The sequence below is a fragment of the Micrasema longulum genome, unplaced genomic scaffold, assembly GCF_059751315.1.
Source record: "Micrasema longulum isolate JH-2025_06_02 unplaced genomic scaffold, ASM5975131v1 h1tg001806l, whole genome shotgun sequence".
NCBI classification, from domain to species: domain Eukaryota; kingdom Metazoa; phylum Arthropoda; class Insecta; order Trichoptera; family Brachycentridae; genus Micrasema; species Micrasema longulum.
The window spans coordinates 280125-303742 of NW_028278980.1; the positions used below are offsets into that span (position 1 = coordinate 280125).

The following is a 23618-nucleotide window of genomic DNA, read 5'->3' on the forward strand; positions in this document are numbered from 1 at the left end:
ATGTGTTCCAATATATTTTCGTTTCGTTTACTAAAAATACGTATTTGGATTTAAAAGAGATAAAAATACAAATTCTTATAGTATGAATAACTCATAATCATCTCATAATTTAAAAAAAAAATATTTTATTAATATATATGGCAAAATTGCCTTTTACAAAACATATAATATGCACTTTAACAATGTTTTGAGTATATCTAAATGTTTGCAGACAGGCTGGATTGCCTAGACTTTCATATTCTCTTTTCAAAAATGTTTTCCTTCTCTGTTGCAACAAATTTATATATGCACTTTCATAATCGTCATCTTCGTTCCCTTTCCGCACCTAATAGTGCATAGGGCACTGCATTGGTACACCAATCGCAGCGTATCTTGATCATTTTTGTTACATGAAGGTAAGATGATCAGTCTTACGCTTAAGGTACCAGTCCAGAGACTATGAAGTATTCTAGTGTGAAAACGACCTTTTAAATAAATATTTCACATCAACCATGCCCGGAATCGAACCTGAGACCTCTTGCATGGCAGGCTAACGCGCTGACCATTACACCACTAGGCCGACAAATATGCAATTTAGTTTAATTCTTTTCAAAACAAACGCTTCTTTTTATCCCAGATTAAGAAACAAAAATTATATAACACATTCAGTAGAAGTTTGAAAAAATTAAAAAATAAATGTAAAAAAATCTAATTTAATAATAAAAATATAAATATAATATTTTTAATAATAAAACTATTTTAAAGTATTAATATGACAAGAAAATCATAATGTTACTGTTTCATATAATAATCATACTAAAGGTTTAATTACCATTCACCATCTTTGTCTTCAAACATTTGGACAAACTGTAATAGTTAACATATTGTAATAGTTATTAATGACCAACTGAAAATACATAACAGTGATGAGCATTTAAGGAGAACATTCGTTATTGTGATGTATTTTTCTTTTATATTTGATCTTCTTCTTATTAGTTTTTTATTGGCTTTTTCACTTCCCAACTATTTTTGTGTTTTAGCCAAAGGTTATAATATATTCCAGGTATCCATAGATACCCAAGTATCAAATGATGTACTTTTGTACTTCTCAAGTTGTGACATAAAGTGTAAAAAAAAAATTAAACCGCTCTCATGTAAAGCTGAAGAAAATCTCACGCATCATTGTTCTATCAAAATGAAATTGTTTTTTTTTAAGTCACTGAACTTCCTCATGGAGATATATGTTTTGATATACGTATATCATTTTAAATATGATAAATTATATTGCATTTATATTTTTTTGTGTATAATTATCTCAGAATCATAAGGGTAATTAACATGAGCCATCATAGTAACAAATGTTCCCTTTAAAAAAAATTATTTTTAGTGGTGCATTACTGAATTTGTTGCAACAGAGAGGGAAAACATTTTTGAGTAGGGAATATGGAAGTCTAGGCATTTACAGGGGCTTGTGACCTGTCATTGGCTGATTTCAGTTCAGCTCAGTGTAAAAAATCGGCTTATTATTAGCATAGTATTAATATATTCTATTTGCAAACAGTAAAGAAGGTAAAAAGATATACAAATAAGCAAAATTAAAACATAATCAAACATAGTAAGCACTGTCTATTCACTCACTAGGTATAGTAAATACCTGTTCTGAGGAAGACAGCATTTCTTTTTTAGTTTAATATAAAATACAGTATATTTATTACCAAAGATGTCTAAAGAAAATTAATAATATATAAAAATACAATAATCTCAATAAAATAATGGAACTAAAAAATTGTAATTTGATGAGTTATCTACTTTTTTGAGTGGTGAAATGTAGTTTTAATACTAACTTCTTCAAGTGGCCACTTTACGCACTGTGTGACATTCACCATTCTCATCCACATTTCCTCAAATCTTGCATCATTTGGCTTTATGAAGTAAAAGAGCTGAAACCTTTATCTTGTGGGTGAGATTCATCCGGTTGAAACAATTTATCTTCTTGTCAATGCCTGAAAATCGTTTTCCAATTTTTATACTTCTTCTCATGCCAGTTAGTTTAATTAAAATTGTTTTGAGTATGTCCAAATGTTTGTAGACAGGCTGGATTTCCTCCTTAGGGAGAAGGGAATATGGAAGTCTCAAAAATGTTTTCCCTCTGTAGCAACAAATTTAGAGATCTCAATCACTCCCTAGAGACGAAATCCAGCCTGTCTACAAGCATTTGGACATACTCAAAACATTGGTGTGTGAACCAATTATTACTGTTGAGGGGTGGGGTAAATCTGCCCATTTTCCTTTGTAATTAAATGGGCAGTAAAATAATAAACACTTGATTAACATTGAAAACATCTTTATATCAATAATCTAATATACATTATATATACCGAGACATACAGGAATCAATTTAACTATAGCATAACACAAATGTAACGACACTTTATACATTTATAATTTACAAATAACGTTTTATTTCTCCTTATATAACAAAGCTAATTAATTTAGTAAATCAATTTAAAGTAATCATAAGCATCATTTAGAGATTTATTTAGTTAACTTCATTGATTTTTGTAACAAATTCGATTAAACACATTAGTACACGTATTTAGAGCACAAGCTACTGAATTTGAATTTAAGTATGTTTATTAATCTACACTACTGGGGGCGATCACAATCAGAAGATTACGGAAACCATACCTTCACTATGACAGTTTTGTTGAAGATAAATTCTCCCGAGCGATCACAAAGATACACTATCGACCCTGTATCTTCAAGTTTTGATAAGTTATCGAGATAAGATAAGATATTTTTTGTTTTGTACACCATTTTGTAAAAAGGGCCTAAATTATATTGTTATGGTATTTGTTACAATCAATATGGTGTCATGTTTCCGCAAACCAAGTTTTGTAAAATTTCCATTGAAAAGAAAGGTAAAAATTTCATTTTTTAATGAAATATTATAAAATCGCCATCTATGAATAGTTAGTTTCATATTTTCGTTTAGAATCACCTTAAGTGCATAAATATGTATCAAGGGCACCCATAACCTACCTAAAAATTAATATACTCACTGGAAGTTACAAAAATCATGTTCTAATGAGCACTTTTTTCTTAGACTGCGATTTATTCAAATTTTAAATAATTTTGAGGTGGTTTCTTTTCATTTTCATCATATGAGCACTTTTTTCTTTGATTGCGATTTCTTCTAATTTGAAATAATTTTGAGGTGGTTTATTTTTTTTTTGTTTCTTTTCGTGGTGTCGGCCTCGTGGTGTAATGGTCAGTACGTTTGTCTACCGTGCAAGAGGTCTGACATGGTTGATATGAAATAATTATTTAAAATGGTTTTTTCACACTAGAATATTTTCATAGTCCCTGGACTGGTACCTGAAGCGTAAGACTGATCTCCTTACCTTCATGTAACAAAATTGATCGAGATATGCTGAGATTGGTGTACCAATCCAGTGCCCTATGCACCATTAGGTGCGGAAAGGGAATGATGATGATGATGATTCTTTTCGTCACAGAAGTCTTTTCAAAATACGATAAAGAAATAAGTAAACTTTAATTTGACATTGAGCGCGGAATAAATTTTGACTGTCAATACAGCAGTGACAGCACTGTGCGGTCAAGATTTGAAAATTTGAGGTAGTTACAATGCATGCCTCCAGATCATTCTACGATTTGAGATGACAATGCGCATGCGCTGTAAGGGCGCAATAGCAACACTTCAGGAGAAATGTTACCACTACAAAAAAAATTATATTTCCATCTCATTTTTTTCGCCGATAGCCTTCATATGTCTCCCTTAAATCATGTATCAATATGTTTAGGTAGAGCCAGTTTCGTAATACCAAGGTTGAAAAGTTAAGTATACTGTGTCTTGATACACACCGATGAATGAAGATAGCATTTGTAATCGCCCCCGGTAAGTTGAAATAGAATTTGATAACAATTAAACCAAAAATATAAGTACCTTTATGTGCCCCTAGTAGAAGACAGACTTTGAAAAACTTCTATCAAGTTTGCATTCAAACTAATTATTTGCTAAGTTAACGACATGGAATGTCGAACACAAGATATGTCATTTGATTTTACGTATAAATTACCTGAATACAAGATTAGATGATATTTTATAGTATGTACACCAAAGTTTTTACAACAATCTAGCTATTACATAATATTGAGCTTAAATTAGTTAATTATTACACTTATAAAATGCGGTGCTTATCAATGAAGTCAACTAATACTACGATTGGAATATTTTACAAAGGTGAAATTATATTTCTAACAGGCACATTTATTTAAGAACATTTATAAAGTTAATACAGAAGTGTAATTAGCTTAAAAAATATAATTCATTTACGAGGAAATACTAAAGGAAAACAGTTTGATTGTGGAAAGATTGATAGAAATTACACAAAACAATTTAATAACAGCTCTGTACAATGCTTTAACTTAAAAGACTAGGGGGAAATATCACTTTTTTTAACAATTTTAAATTAATAAGAGCATGAAACACTGTAGAGTAAAAAAAAACAATTTGAATTCTTGCAAAAACAGTTCATTGCATTGGCCACGCCCCTAATAAGTCACGATTCAGTTAAATGTTAAATTTTTTTGTGACCATTTGAATAGAACATCGTCATAATTGTCAAGGTGTCAAGCCCAAGCATGTCGCATTTTTGTGAAGACATTTTTTAACAGATTTATTTTAAAAAACACAAATGAAAACATTTCTCCACCAATATCCATATTGATTCTGTAAATTCAATTTTCACATGTTTTTATCAGTGTTTGTAGTATGTGATATTTCCCTATAATATAAGTCTAGATTTCGTTTTAAATACAGGTACAGTTGGTTATTTTTATGGTAAGAAATTATTTTTACTAAACGCATATGTGATGTGTGAGGCATAACTAATCTACAGGTACTTTGTCAGTTTGGTTACAAAGTACATAAAACAGATGCATGCATGTGTAAATGTTATATATATCTATGCACATGTAAGAACTGTCGGGGTCTACGTTCGTGACACGGAAGGAATGCGGTAATGTTATGGTGCTTCCCGGTTGAGTTTTGATAACTGCAGTGTAGATATTCACGAACACATGGAATCTCAAAATGTTATTATTTACACCCTTTATGCAGGAAGGCAGTTTTACTCGATTATTTCATCAGAGTATTTTATGTAAATGCTTCTTGAAGCTCCATATCTTGATGCTCCAAATTACACACACACACATATAAATAAAATAAGCTGTCATTTCATTTACGTACTTACGTACATTTACGCATACTCTTTCACAGCTTTTACGAGAAACATGAAAGCTTGTTCGTGAGATGATTTGTTTAGTCAATGAGTTGACAAATTATATCTGTCTTCTTTTTACACATTTTTATTATATGATTAGTAAGCAGAATGCCGACATTTCCTGATTGTGTTTTTTATAATATGGATTGGTGTTTGTTCGTCGTTCTTCGAATGCGAACAATAGACAAATACCTGTTTATTTTATTGTTGTATTTTGAAAGGAGAGTAAATGCGGGCAACAAAATGAACGGCGCACTAAGCACAGTAATTGCTGATAAACATATGTCAATTGAAGCTAAACTGGCAGTGCATAACGGAGTATTAGTCCCAACACTTATATGTATGGATGTGAAACATGGAACTGGCAGAGGAAGGATAAAAGCCGAGTGAACGCGGTTGAAATGCGATCTCTTAGACGAATGTGTGGGAAATTAATGCATGACAGGGTTACGAATGATGAAATCAGGCGAGAGTGTAAATCTGAGTCGGGTATAATTGATAAGATTAAGAAAGGGTCTCTGAGATGGTTTGGTCATGTAAAACGAATGGACGACGAAAGAATGGTAAAACAAGTATACATGGCGAAAATGAACGGTTATATGAGACGAGGACGACCAAGGAAGACGTGGCATGATCAGATAAACCAAAATCTTAAGTCTGGTCATGTCAAAAGCAGGCAGAACCTAAGGGCATGTATGACAAGATGTATGAATGTGGAAGAATCTAGAAATGTATGCCAGGGTAGACGTGTGTGTGGCGGTCCATTCTCTCTGCCTACCCCTACAGGGAAATGGCGTAATGGTAGTAGTAGTAGTAGTAGTAGTAGTGTTTTAAATATCTGCTCTTATCAGAGCATCATAACCAGTATATATATATTCCTAATTATTTAATTTTTCGGTGTTAGGTTATTCCAATTTATAATTCTTCTTTTATAAAGAAATTTCCACGTTATTTAGCAGTAAAGCCAAGCATACCCACGAAAGCAACCGTTACACGTCTGTTGTCAAACCAAACAATAATGGCCGCCAGCAAAGTGAATTTGTCACTAAGCAAAAATTAGTAACACTTTTGTTTTATGTGGGTAGCGCGTTATTACGTGAGATAAAAACATAAAAAAATATGATTTGGGAAATTGATTAAGAATATGAAGATCGATGTAGCACACAAGTGTGCTATGAAACGATAGAGAATTTATTTGTTTATTTCGGAACTGATTTCCATTTAATAAAATTATTTTCAACAATAATGATTATACAGAAAATATTTTCCTTGGCAAAAATGTACCTCACCTGTTCTTGATTGAATCTTATATAAAAAAAATAGTGAATTAAATAAATATGAAACTACTATTCTTGTCAAGTAAATTTGAACTAAAATATCACACCGAGCACAGTAGAATTTATTATTAAGCTTAGATATATTTTTAAGATAGTTTTGGTGTTACTTTCATACCAATATTTTAAATATTACTTTTAGAATAAACTATAATCACCGTAGCTTATATTTAAAGTAAGAAATTACTGATAGATTTGACTTTACAGCGATAAAAATTTATTACAGTTATTTTATTTACAAACTTTTGGAAACAATAAGTCCCGATACAAACACAAAATACAATAGTTATTTCAACTCAGAACAATACGTGTATTGTGACAGGATCAGTTTCTAGCTGATTTTTCAAAAAGAAATGACATACTATGTGGGAAACTTAAAAGAATAATATTACATCTGTGGAAACAGAAAAAAACACATTCAAGGGAAGATATGCTCCAACCCTGACCTATTTCAAAGACTCATTGTCGTAAAAAAAATATTTCCAGGCAAATGTTCCTTGAGTTTTGGGAATAATCATGAGATTTCAAACTCAGCTTCATGAATAGCTGCCATTGACACTGACGCCAGTGTGCTGGAGAGCGTTGTCCTGATAAAACAGCACTTGCAGAATTTTGCAGTGGTCAGCGGCCTGTTGTAACTGGTACTTTATACGCTATTAGGTTACATAATGCATACTCTTTCTTGCTTTTGACCTAATAAAGCTCAGCCGAAATCGAGTGAGGGTTATCGCTAAAGCCCTTACATGGCACTGCAGACTGAACAAACACCTTGCTAGAATGAACCTTTCCAAAACTTCTAGATGTAGGCTCTGCAGTGCAGATAAGCAAACACCTATACACATTCTATGTGAATATGATGCTTTACATCATAAAAGAAGCCTCATCCTCGGAGGACTACTGGTTAAACCTGAGGATGTTAAAGAGTTCGCCCACTACTTAATAGACTGATACTTAACTGATCTGGGCTTGGAGGGAGAGATTTAGCAAAATGAGAATTCTCGCCTTCCATACAGTAGCCAGATTCTTTAAAGACCTGGGCATGGAGGGCGAGAATTATTCACAGGCACCCATCATAATAGATCTACACAGATCGCAGTAATCGGATCAGATCGGAGCTTGTATAGTACTGACCCCCAGCTTTAAGAACAAGAATAAGTATACTCATACTCATTAGCTTAGCTGGTCAACTCGAAGCAGGTCAGGAGTGGAGCATATCAATAAACCCTGGTATTTATTTTGAAACACTTTAAAATGTGTGTTGTCTAAAAAATTATATTGTATTGTCAGTATTATGTTTATCTTAATGATTAAAATTCTATCACCTGAGAAATTTTTATTTTAGTTATGATTTAAGTAAGTTCAATAATAAAATTTTGGGATGAGTTTGTACTGCATAAATGGTTTTTTGCAAGCTAAAAGGAGGAGGATAAAGTGCTGAAAAGTCTGCATTCATTTGTCATTCAATAGACAAGAAAATAAAATATCCTCAGGTGATACTGCAATTTCACTAACTCTCAATAAATTTTATTGGCGGGGGAACTTAAAAAGCTTTCAGGTAATACATTACTTAGAATTTTAATCTACCAAAAATACCGCTAAGTTATTAACAAAACCATCGTTATTTTGATTAAAAATAGCAGTAATTTAAAACTAACGGCTCTTAGTCCCTTTGGCAAATTTATTTCAGTGAAATATTTTTGTAAATATCATGTATCGTATGTGAGGTCCGTATATACAAAGCGTGTGTCAGACCAATCATGACGTATGCAGTAGAGACGAGGGCAGATACGGTGAGAACAAAAAATTTGCTCAGAATGTAAGAGATGAAAGTACTAAGGGCAATAGCAGGGAAAAGCCTAAGGGACAGAATCCATAATCAAGAAATTAGACAAACTTACGATACCCAAGACATAAACGGTGGAGCAGAATAAGGAGGAGATTCTGGAGAGAGTACGCCGATAGAATGGACAGCTACAGAATCCCCTATACCGTGGCCCATGAAATCTCAACTTTTCTCTGTCTGCTTGGAAGACCACCAAAGAGATAGGACAGCTGAAACTCAGCGCCTCAGGAATCACCCTCTAGCCAATAACAAATCAACCGATCTAAACGGAGAAGAACTAAAAAAAAAAACAGGTTATGCAGTGTTGCTGCATCATCGACGATATGCTTAAAAGTTCCACTTCTCCAAGGAGACATTCACACATGGAGAAGTTGATCATTCTAATTCTTGACAAGTTCTTGTGATTATATTATTTTCAAAGCAATTGTTTAAATAATCTGACCAATATACTCGTATGTAGTATTGAAATGGTGTTTTTGTAGAACTAGGTACCTACATATCGTCATATCAAACAACGTTGTTTGCAATTGTGTCCTTTTTCATTGGATACAACGATATAAGGGGGAAAGGAGTAGTCTTACAGATGCACATTTTTAACTAAGAACATAATATAAAATACTAGATTACTAGAAGAATAAAGAGGGTTCTAGAACAGCCATGTTCAACTTTTTTTCTTCGGGCCACATATGTTAATATGTTTGCTAAGTTACACGGGCCGCAACATTATACTGATATGAGGAAAAAAAAAATCATATACGGAAAAACAGCGAATATTTGAAACTTTCAAGCAGTTTTGTCGTCATTGGTCAGTACCAATCAACGTTTCCTTTTTTAAAGTTTTTTGAAATCAAATAAATATTTTATCTTTTGTAACATGTTAAAATATTTGGTTAGTAAAATAAACAATTTATCTTATATTTTTAACATTATTTGCTTTCGCCATAAAGATTAAATAATCAATTGAAAATTCTTATTTACAACAATGATTTAAAATACAATGTACAATATAGTGGAAGTATATATTTTTCTATACATTCATTAATTTATAAACATTTATTTAAAAACAATTAATTTATGATACATATTTATTCAGTTAGAACGTTAGGAAGAGTGTCATAATTTCTAAAAAAAATTTAATCGCCAGTAAATGAAAAAAATGGTAACAAAACATAATTAATTTATGAGGTTATTGCAACATTCCAGTTTTTAGAAATGTTCACTAAGTTAGATTTTTAAAATTTGAGATTTAACTACATACTTTGAAATGGTTTTAATTTTAGAGTATTTATCTGGGATTATGAAAGGGTTTTAAAAAATAAAATGTCTAACAGGCGCACGAAGCATGACAAAAGAGGCAGTTTTGGTAATTGTAAAAATGAATTAATGAAGGACATTATGTCACAATTTTTTTTACATAAACGAAGATTTAAATCATATATTTTATTGATTTTATTTACAACTCTTTAACATAAAGCCAACCACACCATCAAAAAGCAGCAGAAAACCGATTTCGAGAGTGAATGAAAGTGTTACTTTATCAATATTTTTATTGGCGTTCAAAACTTTAACCTCAGTTATCTCTGCTTTTTGTTTTCATCACATAACACCTTTCTCCGCTCGTGTCTTAAATTAGGTGCAGTATTTCGTACTTATCTCCTCTAAGCACATGCCCCGGGTAGGACACCTTCAGAACTTTGATATCAGTCGGCAACTGTCTTTCGCTCTTTGGAGCACATTTTCGCTGCAGACCGTATCGGCTCATGGAATGTGTAACATTCTACGATGCATCCACATTTTGAATGCCTCTAGCCGGTTCATAGTGTTGATCTTGAGGGTCAATGATTCAACTGCATACAAAAGCACTCATCAAGCACAACACCCAATCATTCCTTTTTGTTTTTGTCACATTTACCCCACGCATGTCTTCAATTTTTAATAAGTTTCTGCAATTATTTCTAATGGTATTTTTAAAATCTTAATTTGAGATTTCAATCACAGTAGGTTTACTTAACTATGCATATAGAATTAACTCTACATGGATAGTTAGGTAAAATATTAACTGCTAACAGTACAACCATCAGTAATATTGCTTCTTTTGGAATGATGTGAAGTAATGTAAAGTCAATATTTACAGAGTCTTGAGTTAAAGCGCCATTATTATGAAAATGATTTCATAAAAGTTACCCATAACAATGACATTAACAGCTCGTAAAATTATTCCTTCATCTCAGTTAAGATTTAAGTTTATATCAAATATTTTTTACTCGTGTCTTTCCACCACCAAGATAGTAAAATATTCTGAGTTTAAAATATGTGAGTAATTAAACAAAAAGTTTTTACTTTACACATCAAATATTTTTGGCAAATTAAGTCAATGTCCAAAGGTACCATCCGAGGCTACCCTACAATATTTTTCACAGGTGTACTGAACTTTCTTCTCTCATATTTGACAATGTTTCGCAGTTAAAAAATCTTGGGAAACACCGCATTGCATCGCGCTTTAAGACACCCGCGTGTCTTTGTTGCGTTTCACTGTTTGAAAGTGAAAAAGCTCGTTCCGAGGTCCCAGTCGTTGAGGTCAAGAGGTCCAAAACAGTCGTCGAAGAAGGCTTCAATATTTTTATAGAGATGCAGTTGAGAGCCGCTGAATTCGTGATCTTCATCAGGATAAACCTGCAAAAAAATTAAGTGTTTTTCAAGATTAAAGATGATTGTACAGTTACAGATTTTATAGATGACAATATTCTAATCATCATCCATTATTTTATGTAATTATGTTGATTTATATGTCAAGCATTTTATTAAAAAATAAATTAACATGCCAGATACGAGTGATTTTTCGCGAGTCGATATAAACCACTCCTTAGACGTCACTACAAAGTTATGTCGTCACTTTTACTGACAACTGTTATTCTAATCAAGCTATATTTTAAGGACTATAGCTAAAATACCTGATGTCTGAACATGACGCCCTGCCTCACGAGCGACCTGGCCAGGGCCAGGGAGTGCTGGGCCGGTGCGGTGACATCGGCCAGCGCCGTTGTCAGCAGGACGGACCTGCCGGCCAGGTTCCCCGCCCTCCTCGTCATATCGGCGGCTTCGTACCCTCGGTAGTTGCCCGCCGGAGTACCAGACCCGAGGTAACGCTCCGTGAAGAATGTATCTGGGAAAAATAAAACACATTATTGCCAATATCAAAAAAGCTATTTTATCATTTATTACATTTTTTTGTCTTAGCTTTAATTTTCTTTATTTGAATTTTATTCAATTGTGCCTGTATGTATTATAAAGATTTGTATTTGCCCTTTTTAATGGACTAAGTTCATTAGTAAATAAGTACATAAATAAATTAATAAAGAACCACCATTCTGTATAAAGACAAAAAATAAATAAATACACAGGAACCTCTTTTACACTGTTTTAAAAAAGATAATTAACATCGTAGGAAAATAACTGACCTAATATTTTTAAAAAAAATCATTAATTCTAAATTTGATTGTTACGAACGCCTGGATTTAATAAACATTAATATACCAACACATAGAACTAGACAAATAGTCTTTATTATTGTCACCCTTCTCAAACCAACTATCTTTGTCACTCACCTATACCGCATGTACACAGACTAGGAAACGAATGTACCTTTCATATCGACATTTTTAACTCGAGTCTCTGTGAATTCAAATCATCTCTTTTCAAAGATTTTATGATTTTCTATAGAAACGATAAACAAATTATTTTCAAAAGCTACTCACGCTAATGATCTGGTGGTTATTCATTTTATATTTTTCATATCTTTTGTACGCTGACATACATACATGTATATATATATTTCTTAATATTTTTCTTTTTCTTTTTATACCCATGTTTTAATATTGTTGTATTTCATACTAACTCATTTTATTGTTCTATTTTATATTGTAAAAGGCACTTGTACCGTATAATAAATAAATCAATAATACGATATGTTAAAAAAACTTTGTTTAATAGTCTATTTGTAAATAATAATTATAAACAGCCACTGAACTTCTTTGTTACTGTTACACAGTGTGTAACGTGGCCATTTAAACCAGCCCATGACTCGTCAAAAGCCCTGTAAATGCCTAGACTTTCATAACCGTTCTCATAAATGTTTCCCTATCAGTTGCAATAAATTGCAATCTCTCAATTTTTTTATTTCTCTGGGAAGTAAATCCAACCTTGTTTAAAAACATTCAAATATACTCAAAATATTGTTGACGTTAGGTGATCGACGGTTGAGTTAACAAGTACTTACTATGGTAGGCCCATGTGACGACGGGAGCCACAGTGACAGAACACCTGGTCAGGTTGACGGAGTCTTGTGATGTCATCATTCCCGCTACGTAGCCGCCGTATCCCGAACCCCACACACAAATCTTCCCGGCGTCCACAATCTTCAGATTATCTCGGAGATATCTAAAAGCAAAGAGAAAGCGAGCATATATAATATTGCGTAGGGGAGGTCTCGGTCGAGGAGAGTTGAAATAATGGCGATTTCGAGAAATCTATGATCGATGGCAAATTGGCAACATCGTACATTTATTGTTTTTTTTACGTGCTACTTGATGGAGCCGGCAACAGCATTCTACGGGGAGTGGTTTTTTTAAATATATATTTTTTTTATTTTAATTTTTTTGTTTTTTTACAATAAACATAAATGATAAAACAGAGTATTAAAAAAATTAAGCATAATTACATAGCAATGAAATACATATTAATAGTAAAAATAGTACACAAAAAATCCCACAAAGGCATGGCCTGTTCGTGGGTATACAAGAAAATGTTAATGAATTTTTGCTCCTATAATAAATAATGCACAGTTATAATATTTTTGTATAACATAAGAAAGAGAAAATTCAACCAAAAATTAGAGTGCGTCTTATGGTCCAATGCGTCTTATCGTCCAAAATATATTTTTCTTTTAAAAATTGATAGCTAAATTTTGGGGTGCGTTACTTATGATTCGATGCATCTTATCATCCGCAAAATACGGTAATAAAAAATGTAATAAAACGTAAACAAAAAAATGTAAATAAAATACAGCCACCATTACATATTTTTTAAGACAATAGAATATTCATCATCATTTCCTTTCCACACCTAATGATGCATAGGAAATGGCATTGGTAGGTACGCTAATCGCAGCGTATCTTGATAATTTTTGTTACATGAAGGTACGATACACCTTACACTTCAGGTGCCAGTCCAGGTAGATCTCCAAGATCTCTTGCATAGTAGGCAAGTGTGCTGACCACTACACCACTCATGGTTCGCCTTAGCCGACAAATGAATATTAACATAAAATACTTACGTTAAAACAGCAATTTGATCTTCAACCTCTACTGTTCCGAGCCTATGATAAATTTCTTTTCTCAAGTTGTCTCCCTGAAAAAATCACAAAAATAAATTAAAAAACACATTGATAAAATAAATAATTAATGATAAAATCAAAATTGTTTAGGTTCTACAAAGTTTGCAACAAAACTAAGAAAAATAAAACACATTTTTATGTCACTCAGGTGTGTAGAATTTTACAGTTAATATTGTCAACCTTGGTTGATAAGGAATGTGGTTTTAGGGTGAAGTATACAATAACCAAATACTTTAATACTCCAAGATGACCTCTGCAATGGCAGTCAAAACGTCGGAACAATTCAAGTTCATTCAATCCCAGCGTCAAGTTTTTTGAGGAATTTGAGATCTTAGACATAAGGCAATTATATATTTTTAGAATAATTAAGTTTGTGAAAGTAAATTATTCTATCAAATCCCAAAAAGAACACTCCCACACTACCAGAAGTCAAAATAGAGGATGGGTCATATTGGGTCTATCACAAACTCTGAATTCGGGCAAAGAAATTTCAGGTTTCTGGGTCCCAAAATATTCAATATGTTTCCCAAAGATTGCAAAACCATGACCCGGATTCAATTGAATAAATTCGTAAAAGAATGGTTACTGGGTTTACGTCGAGAAAAATTGGAAAATTTACTCAAAATACATTCCTAAATAATAAATTAATATTGTATAACTGAATACTAAATTAACAAGTAGGTAGTAATGTGATTGTTTATTTTGCATAAAAATGTCTGCCTTAAAACAGTTTGTACCTAGTTAGGCAGACTAGACATGATCCAGCGAAATCTATTACCTAAGTGTGTATGTAGTAGATAAAGTAATTGTTATTTTGTTAATAAACTATGATTATTATTATTAATTTAAAAGAAACCCTCAACATTCACTACGGTTAATCTCCATAAATTATTTAAAGTTCTTACAAATTTACTAATAAGAAAAAATAAAAGAATTTGACATGAATAAGTCACTCAGACACCAAAATAATATTTAATTCCACTCAAGTCATGGTCAACAGTTAAGTTTTCAAAGGAATAAAAAAATATTATAATCTCCCCAATTAATTGAAACTATTTATTTTTATTTTTAATAGAACATATAATACAAAAAGTACATATTATACTCCCAGGAGTTATTAAAGAAACTCATTTGAGACCGTACATAAATTTTTTTTTTTTTTGACAATACATAATATCATACATATTAATACATCCGAAATATAAAGAAGTATTAGATAAAGTAATTGTTATTTTTGTTAATAAAGAAAAAAATATGTGAAAATTTCACCCTTCGCAGGTTTACCCAAAAAATATACCATTTAATATTTGGTGATACTTTGTCTTACAAAAACATGATCAGACTAACTTGAAATTTCTCAAACTTTACCTGGAAACCCGATCCTCTTCCGTCTATCTGTGCCACAATGAAATTCTTAGTACTGGAGAGGTACCACGCCCAGTCTACTTGGAACTTTTCGGAGACTAACTGCGATCCAGGAGATGCATCACTGAATGGAAAAATATAAACATTATCATATTATACAACTAGGAATGCATGTCCGAATAGACACACATGACATTCCATCTTCTCTGTCTACCCTTATAGGACGATGATGTGATGGTAGTAGTAGTAAATGTTTTATTCATTTCGTTTACATGTAAAAAAAATCAACTTACACTTGCAATATAAGTGGAAAGGGCATCTCTTCATACTCTCTCAACCCCGGAGGCAGGTAGAGGCGCACTTGGGCGTGGTAGCCGTGTAGGACCTCCACTTGGAAGGACCGTAGCTGGGGAGCAGCCAACCCCGCCACCCGCTCCCTCAGCAACCCCCCGGGGTGCAGAATACCCACCCGAGAGTTGGTGAGAGTCTCGGCCAGGTACACAGAAGGCGCCTCAGGACCGAGGCATTCCTAACAAGCAAGATTATTTCTGTTGTCATTTTATATTGGCGGTGTTGCAGTCCTATTGGCTGGAGGCAGAAATGTAACAATCAAAATTGCTGACTAACTCAGGACTGCAGAAGTTTCTGTGATCCTGCTTTCTCTACCTTAGAGTCTTATAAAGATTGTCAGAAATTGACGGTGTTAGGAACAGTTAGGGTTTTGCACAATATTAAAATAATACAAAGTAGGTGCAAAGGAAAAAAATCTAAAAGCATTGAAAGTTGCATCTTCTGATAAGCGGAAATGCGAAAATTTGGCATTCGCAGTGGCCATCTGATGATCAATCTTGCTTGCCTCTTTCATCGGCTCCTAAGCCACAGCCATCCCCGAAGACCACCAATGACTGTACAATCTTCACTATCTTCACCAGATCTTTGCGAGGCTGGGTTGTAGTGGATAAAGCAAAGGTGCTGGCTCAGAACGGAGTTGGATGGAGACGATTTGTACTTGTCAAATGCTCTACGATTGGAGTGAAAATGGTCAGAGAAGAAGGAAAAAATAATACAATAGCCTTGTCGATCTGTTGGGATTTATTTTTTAGGGTTAAAAAACCCTGAACTTCCTCATTGGTAAGGAATATAATATATTATTTTGAGAACCAAGTTTGGTTTAGAATATATATATTTTTTTAATTAAATGAAATATTTCCGTTCTTATGATTTACCCAAATATTTAATTTTGAGGGCCATTTTTCAACGAGTAAATAACTCACTATTAGAAAACGGAATCGAGTTGGGGTAGAGTGGGATTCGAACCACGGACCTTTGGTTCAAGTTCAAGACACTAGCTACCCGACCACAACCCGATTATTTTATTAATATCAATAAAACAAATTGTTGAAACCTAGTTTGATTCTCAAATCCTGGTTAATTAAGAGGAAGAAGTGTTCTCCTGTAAAATACTGCTTTTGTCAGCTATGTACTTCTAGGTATGATGTTTTGGCGATCTTGGCTTCATATTTTACCCCAGGATTTAAATACTATTTCCACTCATTAGGAAATTGAATAAAACATACCTGGACATAGTAACGGTTGTTAGAACTGAATATAACGTTGTTATAAAGGCAGTTATTTGGCACGCTTTCATTCAGGTAGAAGACTCCATTTCTCTTCCCCGCTACGTTGAGATGTGCGTATGACTTTTGGCCGTTCATAGAAGCCGTGACTTTCGAAGCTTCAGTAGCTCTAGAAGTGGCCATCGTATCCGTGACATTGAGATCTTCGTACATCTCTCCGGATGTTGTAGAAAACGATTCATCCGTGTCTAGTTGAGAGGTGGTAGGTTGGTCATCAACAGTTGCGGTAAAGTTTTGAGATAGGCCCGCCTCAGTGGGACACGTGAGGCATTGCATTGTCGACATGTCAGACCACAGATTAGTTCCCTGGTTTTCCCCCTGAGTGTAGTATGTCCTAGAACCGTCGTCGTCGGGAGGTTTGGTCGCTTGAAGCTTTATGCGGTAAAGATGTCTTTGTCCAGGCTTTTTTTCTGGAGTTGCTAAGAAATATCTGAAAAAAAAGAGTGATATTTTTCAATAAAATATTTGTTTGAAAATACAGTTTGTTTGAATAAAATATTCGAGTTATTATGGAGTGAGTTTTGTTATTTTATCTTTGCCAGTTCTATTCTCAAAGGGGACGATAGCGCCCCCTTGTGGGTGCTGAAAGCCTTCAGGGGGGGCGGTAGAGGACCCAGAGACAATTGGGTGGCGATGGAGCTACAAATGCTTAAACTTGCATTGTATTAAGCTTTTTGGGGGCTCTGGAATTTTTTTCATTTCAAAGTGGGAGAAATAAGTTTGAATACTTATGATCTATACAAACAAAACAAGCCATCGGCGGATCAAAAGAATATTTTTATTTTATTTATTTATTTAGATTCTTGTACGTAATACATTGGCAAGCTTATTACCAAATGGCAATATCTATCAACCAACCTGTAAAATAATAATGTTATATTTATAATTTCACTTTCAAAACATTTTCAACAGAAAATAATAAAATTAAAAATTAAAGATATACAAAAATACAAATGGCAATAACAATATTTGAATGTAAATGACTTAAAATCAAAACTAGTTTTCAACGAGAAAAAAGAATAAAGAGAAAATAGAAAAGGATGAGAGTTTCGGGAAGAGAAAGGGAATATTTCTTCAGATGTGATTTAAACAGAGATACTATAGAAACATCATTGATAGTGGATTGGGGATGATTCCACAGTCGAGCCGCATGGACACTACATGAGTTAAAGAAGAAAGAGGAATCATTTATTTAAAATTGGGTGTTAACATAAGTCAGCCTCATGGTGTATAAAACCATTAAAAGATCTCGTGTTCGATTCCCGTCATGGTTAATATGAAATATTTATTTAAAAGGGTGTTTTCACACTACAATATTTCATAGTCCCTGGACTGGCACCTGAAGCGTAAGACTGATCATCTTATATTCATGTAACAAAAATGATCAAGATGCGCTGCGATTGGTGTACCAATACAATGCCCTATGCACCACTAGGTGCGGAAAGGGAACGATGCACGATTGAACGCGAAAAGAAGGAGGTGTCGAAAATGCTCGCTTTCGTCTACTCGACATTTCATTTTGTAGGCTTATAATCAAATAAAATAATATATGTAAAAGAAAAGCAAACACAATATCTTGTAGGGCAGAAATTTTTCTTTCGAATGCCTTGTAACCTTTACCATTTTGTTTTACTTTTGAAACTCATTTCTAAATTTGGAAAGCACGTCGATAGTTATTTTTTATTTTTTTAAACAGTTTTTAACAGTTTTTCAATTTAAATTTTATTTATTCATATATATGTGCATTACAAAATGAAATATCTTAATTCATACATATAGAAATAATTAAAATAATAAGGTAAAATTAGGTATATATAAAAATAACACATAAGTATTCATATTCTCCAGAGAATAATATGTTAAAATGTAAGAGAATCTTGTAACGAAAAACTCCCTCAGAGACGTGAAAAATGTCAAGGTCCAAAGTAATATTGTTCAACAAAGAGATAGCCCTTTCAACAGGCATAACCATTGGCAGATTGGTCCTGTATATTGGAATGTGAAACAGTCTATGCTGACGCTGTCTAAGTTAATTATCCGGAACATAAAAGCTAATGCTCCGCATAATTTCAGGGTTGTCAATAATACCGCGCAACAATCGAAAGAAGTGCGTAGTTAAATACACATCCCTTCTGGTCTTCAAACTGCTGTAACCGAGCATACCCTGGAGGAACTCAGTGGGATAAAGCCATGGATAATATCCGCACTCCATCACGTAGAGAAACCGAAGAAATTTCTTCTAAACTCTCTCCACCATAAGAGAGGACGAGACACTCTCGAGTCTACTTCGCACCAACGAGTTTAAAGAATTCTCAGTACTCGTGTACTACCAAAAACCCTGGCAGTACGCAAGACGAATCCTAACATCTTCAACGAATTACTACGAACTGATTGAACTACGGGTATCCTGCCACACATTGCGGTTACAACTTACACGTATCCGTTGTCCTCGTCCCAGGCCTTGAGGCCCGTGACCTCGAAGCTGCCCATGGTGACGGGGGCGGAGCGGCCCTGCTCCGCCACGTGCACCACGTGGCAGTAGCCGCCCGCGTCGCCGTCGCGCACCGTGGCCAGCGCCAGCAGCCCCTGGCCGTGGCGCGAGTACAGGAAGGGCGGCCCGGGGCGCAGCGAGGGCGGCCCGCCCAGCGTCGACCACATGCCGGACTGCGAGCGCTCGCTGTATATCTGCGAAAGGTGGACTCTTATGAAAAGACACTGATTTTTTATACTTTCGTAATTTTAAAATTGCTCTGCCCGTGACGCCACAAGTTCATTTATTTTGTTTTATTTAATTTTTTGTACATAATATTATTTGTACATGGGCTTATTGCCAAATGGCAATTTCTTCTAACCAACCGATAAAATAAAAGTTTTATTTTTATTATTCAAGTTACAGAACATATTCAATAGAAAAAAAGACTGAGATTTGAGGAAATGTGGATGTTCAAACATGGGCAGAATGGTGAATGTTACGCAGTGTGTAAAGTGGCCACTTAAATCAGCCAACGACAGGTCATAAGCCCTGTAAATGCCTTGACTTCCATATTCCCTTCTCAAAAATATTTTTCCTCTCTGTTGAAATAAATGTAAATATAAATAACCAGTCAGCAGAAATCCAGCCAGTCTGCAAGCATTTGGACATACTCAAACATCGTTGAATGTTTATCTTCGCTACGCGAAGAATGAATGTCCGCTAATTCAGCAACACATGTGTATAAGAGAACACGAAGATAAAACTCATAAAAAGGAAGACAGAGACGCTGTTCTGTGGCAGGTGTTGTGCAAAATAGATTCAGTCTTTAGTCGGCTGATAACAGTGATGGGGGACGCACGCGCGTAATATGAGCAGCGTTGTAAGAAAAAAACCCATGAAAGATTTTCTTCTCAATTGGTCTGGGTGTTGTTGTGAATTTTTCACTACCTTCTTCCATATACCCTCTATCCCACCTGCTGACAAGCCTCTAAAATAGAGGCTTAGCGGGTTATTCCTTTAAAAAAAATAAAGAAAAATTGCGACCTTCAGCATTACCCAAAACACTTAATTAGGTTGAATTTATCAAACTGTATTTTTTTCAAGTTACACCAAGTTTAATCATCAGTGTGGCCATTATACGATACAAAGTGTAGTCACATAAAAAACCCCTTAATTAACCATTCTCTAGGGGTTAGAGATGATTAAAAATACCTCCCTAGATCTGTATATCCGACAGAGCTTACGAAGAGCTATAAATATATTGGTTATGAACTTACATCTTGGCAGTTAAATTGAGGAGTTTTACAGATGCTGATGATGGAGTAGTTTTGCATTCTGTTGAGGAACAGAACTGCCACCTGTCTCTCTGCTACCCAAGCTGTGTACATCACATAGCTATCTGAAAATTTACAGCACTGACGATTATAAAGGATGTCCCAAAAATAAACGTATTTCCTTCAAGGGCTGATTAGAGCCAGTTTATGACTTACCAGAATATGTACATATGAGCTCAGTAAAAAATCTACGCATTAGATCAGTTTCTCAAGTGCCAGAACTACATTTTTTTACAGTATTTAAAGGATGTTTTTTTTTGGTTTTTATTTGTAAACTTTTTTTTAATCAATTAATATAGTTACATTAAATGATACATGTTTTTTTTTCCTATTACAATTTAGTATTATATATTCAATTAATCTTATAACTTTCCAAAAAAGATACAATCACTTTCACGTAATATTTCACATTAACCTCATGCACGGCAACAAAACGCGTTACCATAAGTTAGATATAAAATATGTTAAAAAAATAAAATAATCACAAATAATAATAATTGAATAAAATATCATTAATACAGAAAAGTAACACTCTGTATACAAGCTTTACATCTGTGTGAGTACCGTGATGGCCTCAACATAGGCTGCGTTACCTATACATAACACTTTGTACTTCACAAATACATAACATTCCGTACTTAGGATTTTAATACACGTTACTATAGAACATTCTGTACTTAGGATTCTAATATACGTTGCTATATTTGAATATAATCATCATTAAATCGATATGAAAAATAGATAAAAATAAATATTAAATTGGTGTCCGACACAGAAATATTAAAAGACATATACATTATAAATTAGGTTTTGTTGTAAGGCGTAATTTTTTAACACAAATATTGTTCATGCGATTTGATGCAAATCGCAAAAAACCCTGTTCTAAAAAAAATATTTAAATTAATTTTTTTTTTACAATACACATAAGACGGAAAACAGAGTTTAAAAAAATAAAGGATAATTACATAGCAATGAAATACATATTAATAGTAAAAATAGTGAACAAAAAAATCCCACAAAGGCATGGCCTGTTCGTGGGTATACAAGAAATGTTTATGAATTTTTGCTCCTATAATATATAATATTATATTTTTTGTGTAATAAAAGAAAGTAAAACAAAAATATTCAGTAATAGATCATAAAGTACTTTTTTATTTTATAGTAATTAAAAAGGAAATAAAAAATATAAAAAAAACATAAAATTATTCCTTATTTTTAAAGGACAACAAAATATATCATAGAAAAAAAGAGTTAATATTTTTAGTTTGAATACAGGACGGTGCGTGTTTTTTAAAAGAAGGTAAATTTTGAAAGTTTGGGATCAATGAAATATTATCAGTAAAAAAGATTGAACACATTTTGGGCCTATAAAATATGCGTATTGAATTGCCTCGTGACAATAATCACGTGGAAAATAGTTATTTCTATGTAAAACGTACCTGGTTCAACATTAGGACTTGGCTGAATAGCATGAGGAAACAAGTATTTGGGTGTTTTGAGATTCACGGTGTAGATTTTTACTTCTGGATTCTCCGTATTTGCCTGAAATCAATAAACAGTATGATATAATAATGTTCAAATAATTTAATTAATTGTGTTAGGAATAGAGTCCTGGGCCACGATTATAAAGGCTATCTTCATCGGTACATACCGTGACGGTATGCTTAGCTTCTCTATCTACCTCGGTATGTTCTACCGACTTGTCATCTCGACGTCACATGATCGAATACAACCAATGAAACCCCGAAAATTTAGTCCGCGTTCCTTACTTAATTAAAATTTTAAATAGTTCTTAATTATATTTTAGATAAAAAGTGGCCACTTCAAAGCGATTATAAACTCCAATAAATCTCAATTCCAGCGAAATATGCTCGCTTGAAAATGATTTTTGACAATTACCAAGACGGCATTCTTAATTTTCGTCTGTATTTTTCACCGAGCGATTACGAAGCCGGCTCTTTTAACGCCTCGATACGTACTCCGGAAGATAGTAAAACAGATATATAATAACTAAATTTATTTTTTATTGTGGCTAGATTCTTACGGCCAGATGCTCTTATATATTAATAGGGCAGAATATAGCCACATCGTCTGTTCATCTGGCCGTTCGTTTTCAAAACTAACAGTTGTCAGAATTTAATTCGACTTCAAAATTTACTTATTTCTCTCCCATATTTTAAAAAGGCTTTTAAGAAAAAAAAACCGGTCACCTCAGAATGACAAACAAATTAATTGTGATTAAAGCAAAAACTACTGGGCGGAATTTTTTTGTCACTTTTAATTAGTAGATATGTGTGCCGTGAGGTACCAGACCCGTCGGCACATGCCGATGTACTTACCTCAAAACTAAAAGGAGGGGGTCGGTATTGTATCTTCGTAATCGCTCGGGAGAATTTATCTTCAACTTTGACGTCATAATGAAGATATGTCACTTTAGTGAGTAGATATGTGTACCGTGACGTACGCTTTCCCCTGTCACATATCCATGTACCTATCCAAAATTTGAAGGTGGGGGGTCGCCCCCCAGGAGTTTGCTACAGTCGAATTCGGAGAGAAATATTTTATTTATTATTAATATATTTTATAAAAACAAATATTTGCGATCTTATGATTTACCCAAATATTTAATTTTCAGGGCCATTTTCAACGAGTTGTAAATAACTCACTACTAGAAAATGGGAATCAAGTTGGGGTAGATATAAGCCCAGAGAGCTTTTATGTGACAGGTACAAAATTAAAATTCAAGCGCTTCGTGGTATAATATGTGGGTCTAATAAACGGAAATTATTATAACCATTTTTTCTTTTTTTTAAACTACAAAATTACATTATGCTTTATAGATATAGCGGATAAGAGATGCTTGCTGGATGTTAAAAATAAAATATGAAAAAAAAAATATTTAAAAAATGTATACAAATGGCAAACATAAAGTTTTGCATTATATTAAATAAATTG

General features: G+C 33.5%; 1 protein-coding gene across 1 annotated transcript in view; it reads right to left on the reverse strand.

Moving 5' to 3' along the window:
* Positions 1–10352: 10352 nt before the first annotated feature.
* The window catches only part of LOC148273910 (inactive dipeptidyl peptidase 10-like), a gene marked incomplete at its 5' end in the record, with an annotated part of 31000 nt that continues 17734 nt past the window's right edge, over positions 10353–23618 (reverse strand). Inside the window, 10 exons of the mRNA XM_088237978.1 lie at positions 10353–11135; positions 11414–11625; positions 12739–12899; positions 13795–13868; positions 15223–15343; positions 15513–15748; positions 16797–17286; positions 19291–19541; positions 20607–20728; positions 22103–22205. Coding sequence (XP_088094104.1) covers positions 10992–11135; positions 11414–11625; positions 12739–12899; positions 13795–13868; positions 15223–15343; positions 15513–15748; positions 16797–17286; positions 19291–19541; positions 20607–20728; positions 22103–22205 — 1914 coding nt within the window. The remainder of the gene's footprint in view (positions 11136–11413; positions 11626–12738; positions 12900–13794; positions 13869–15222; positions 15344–15512; positions 15749–16796; positions 17287–19290; positions 19542–20606; positions 20729–22102; positions 22206–23618) is intronic.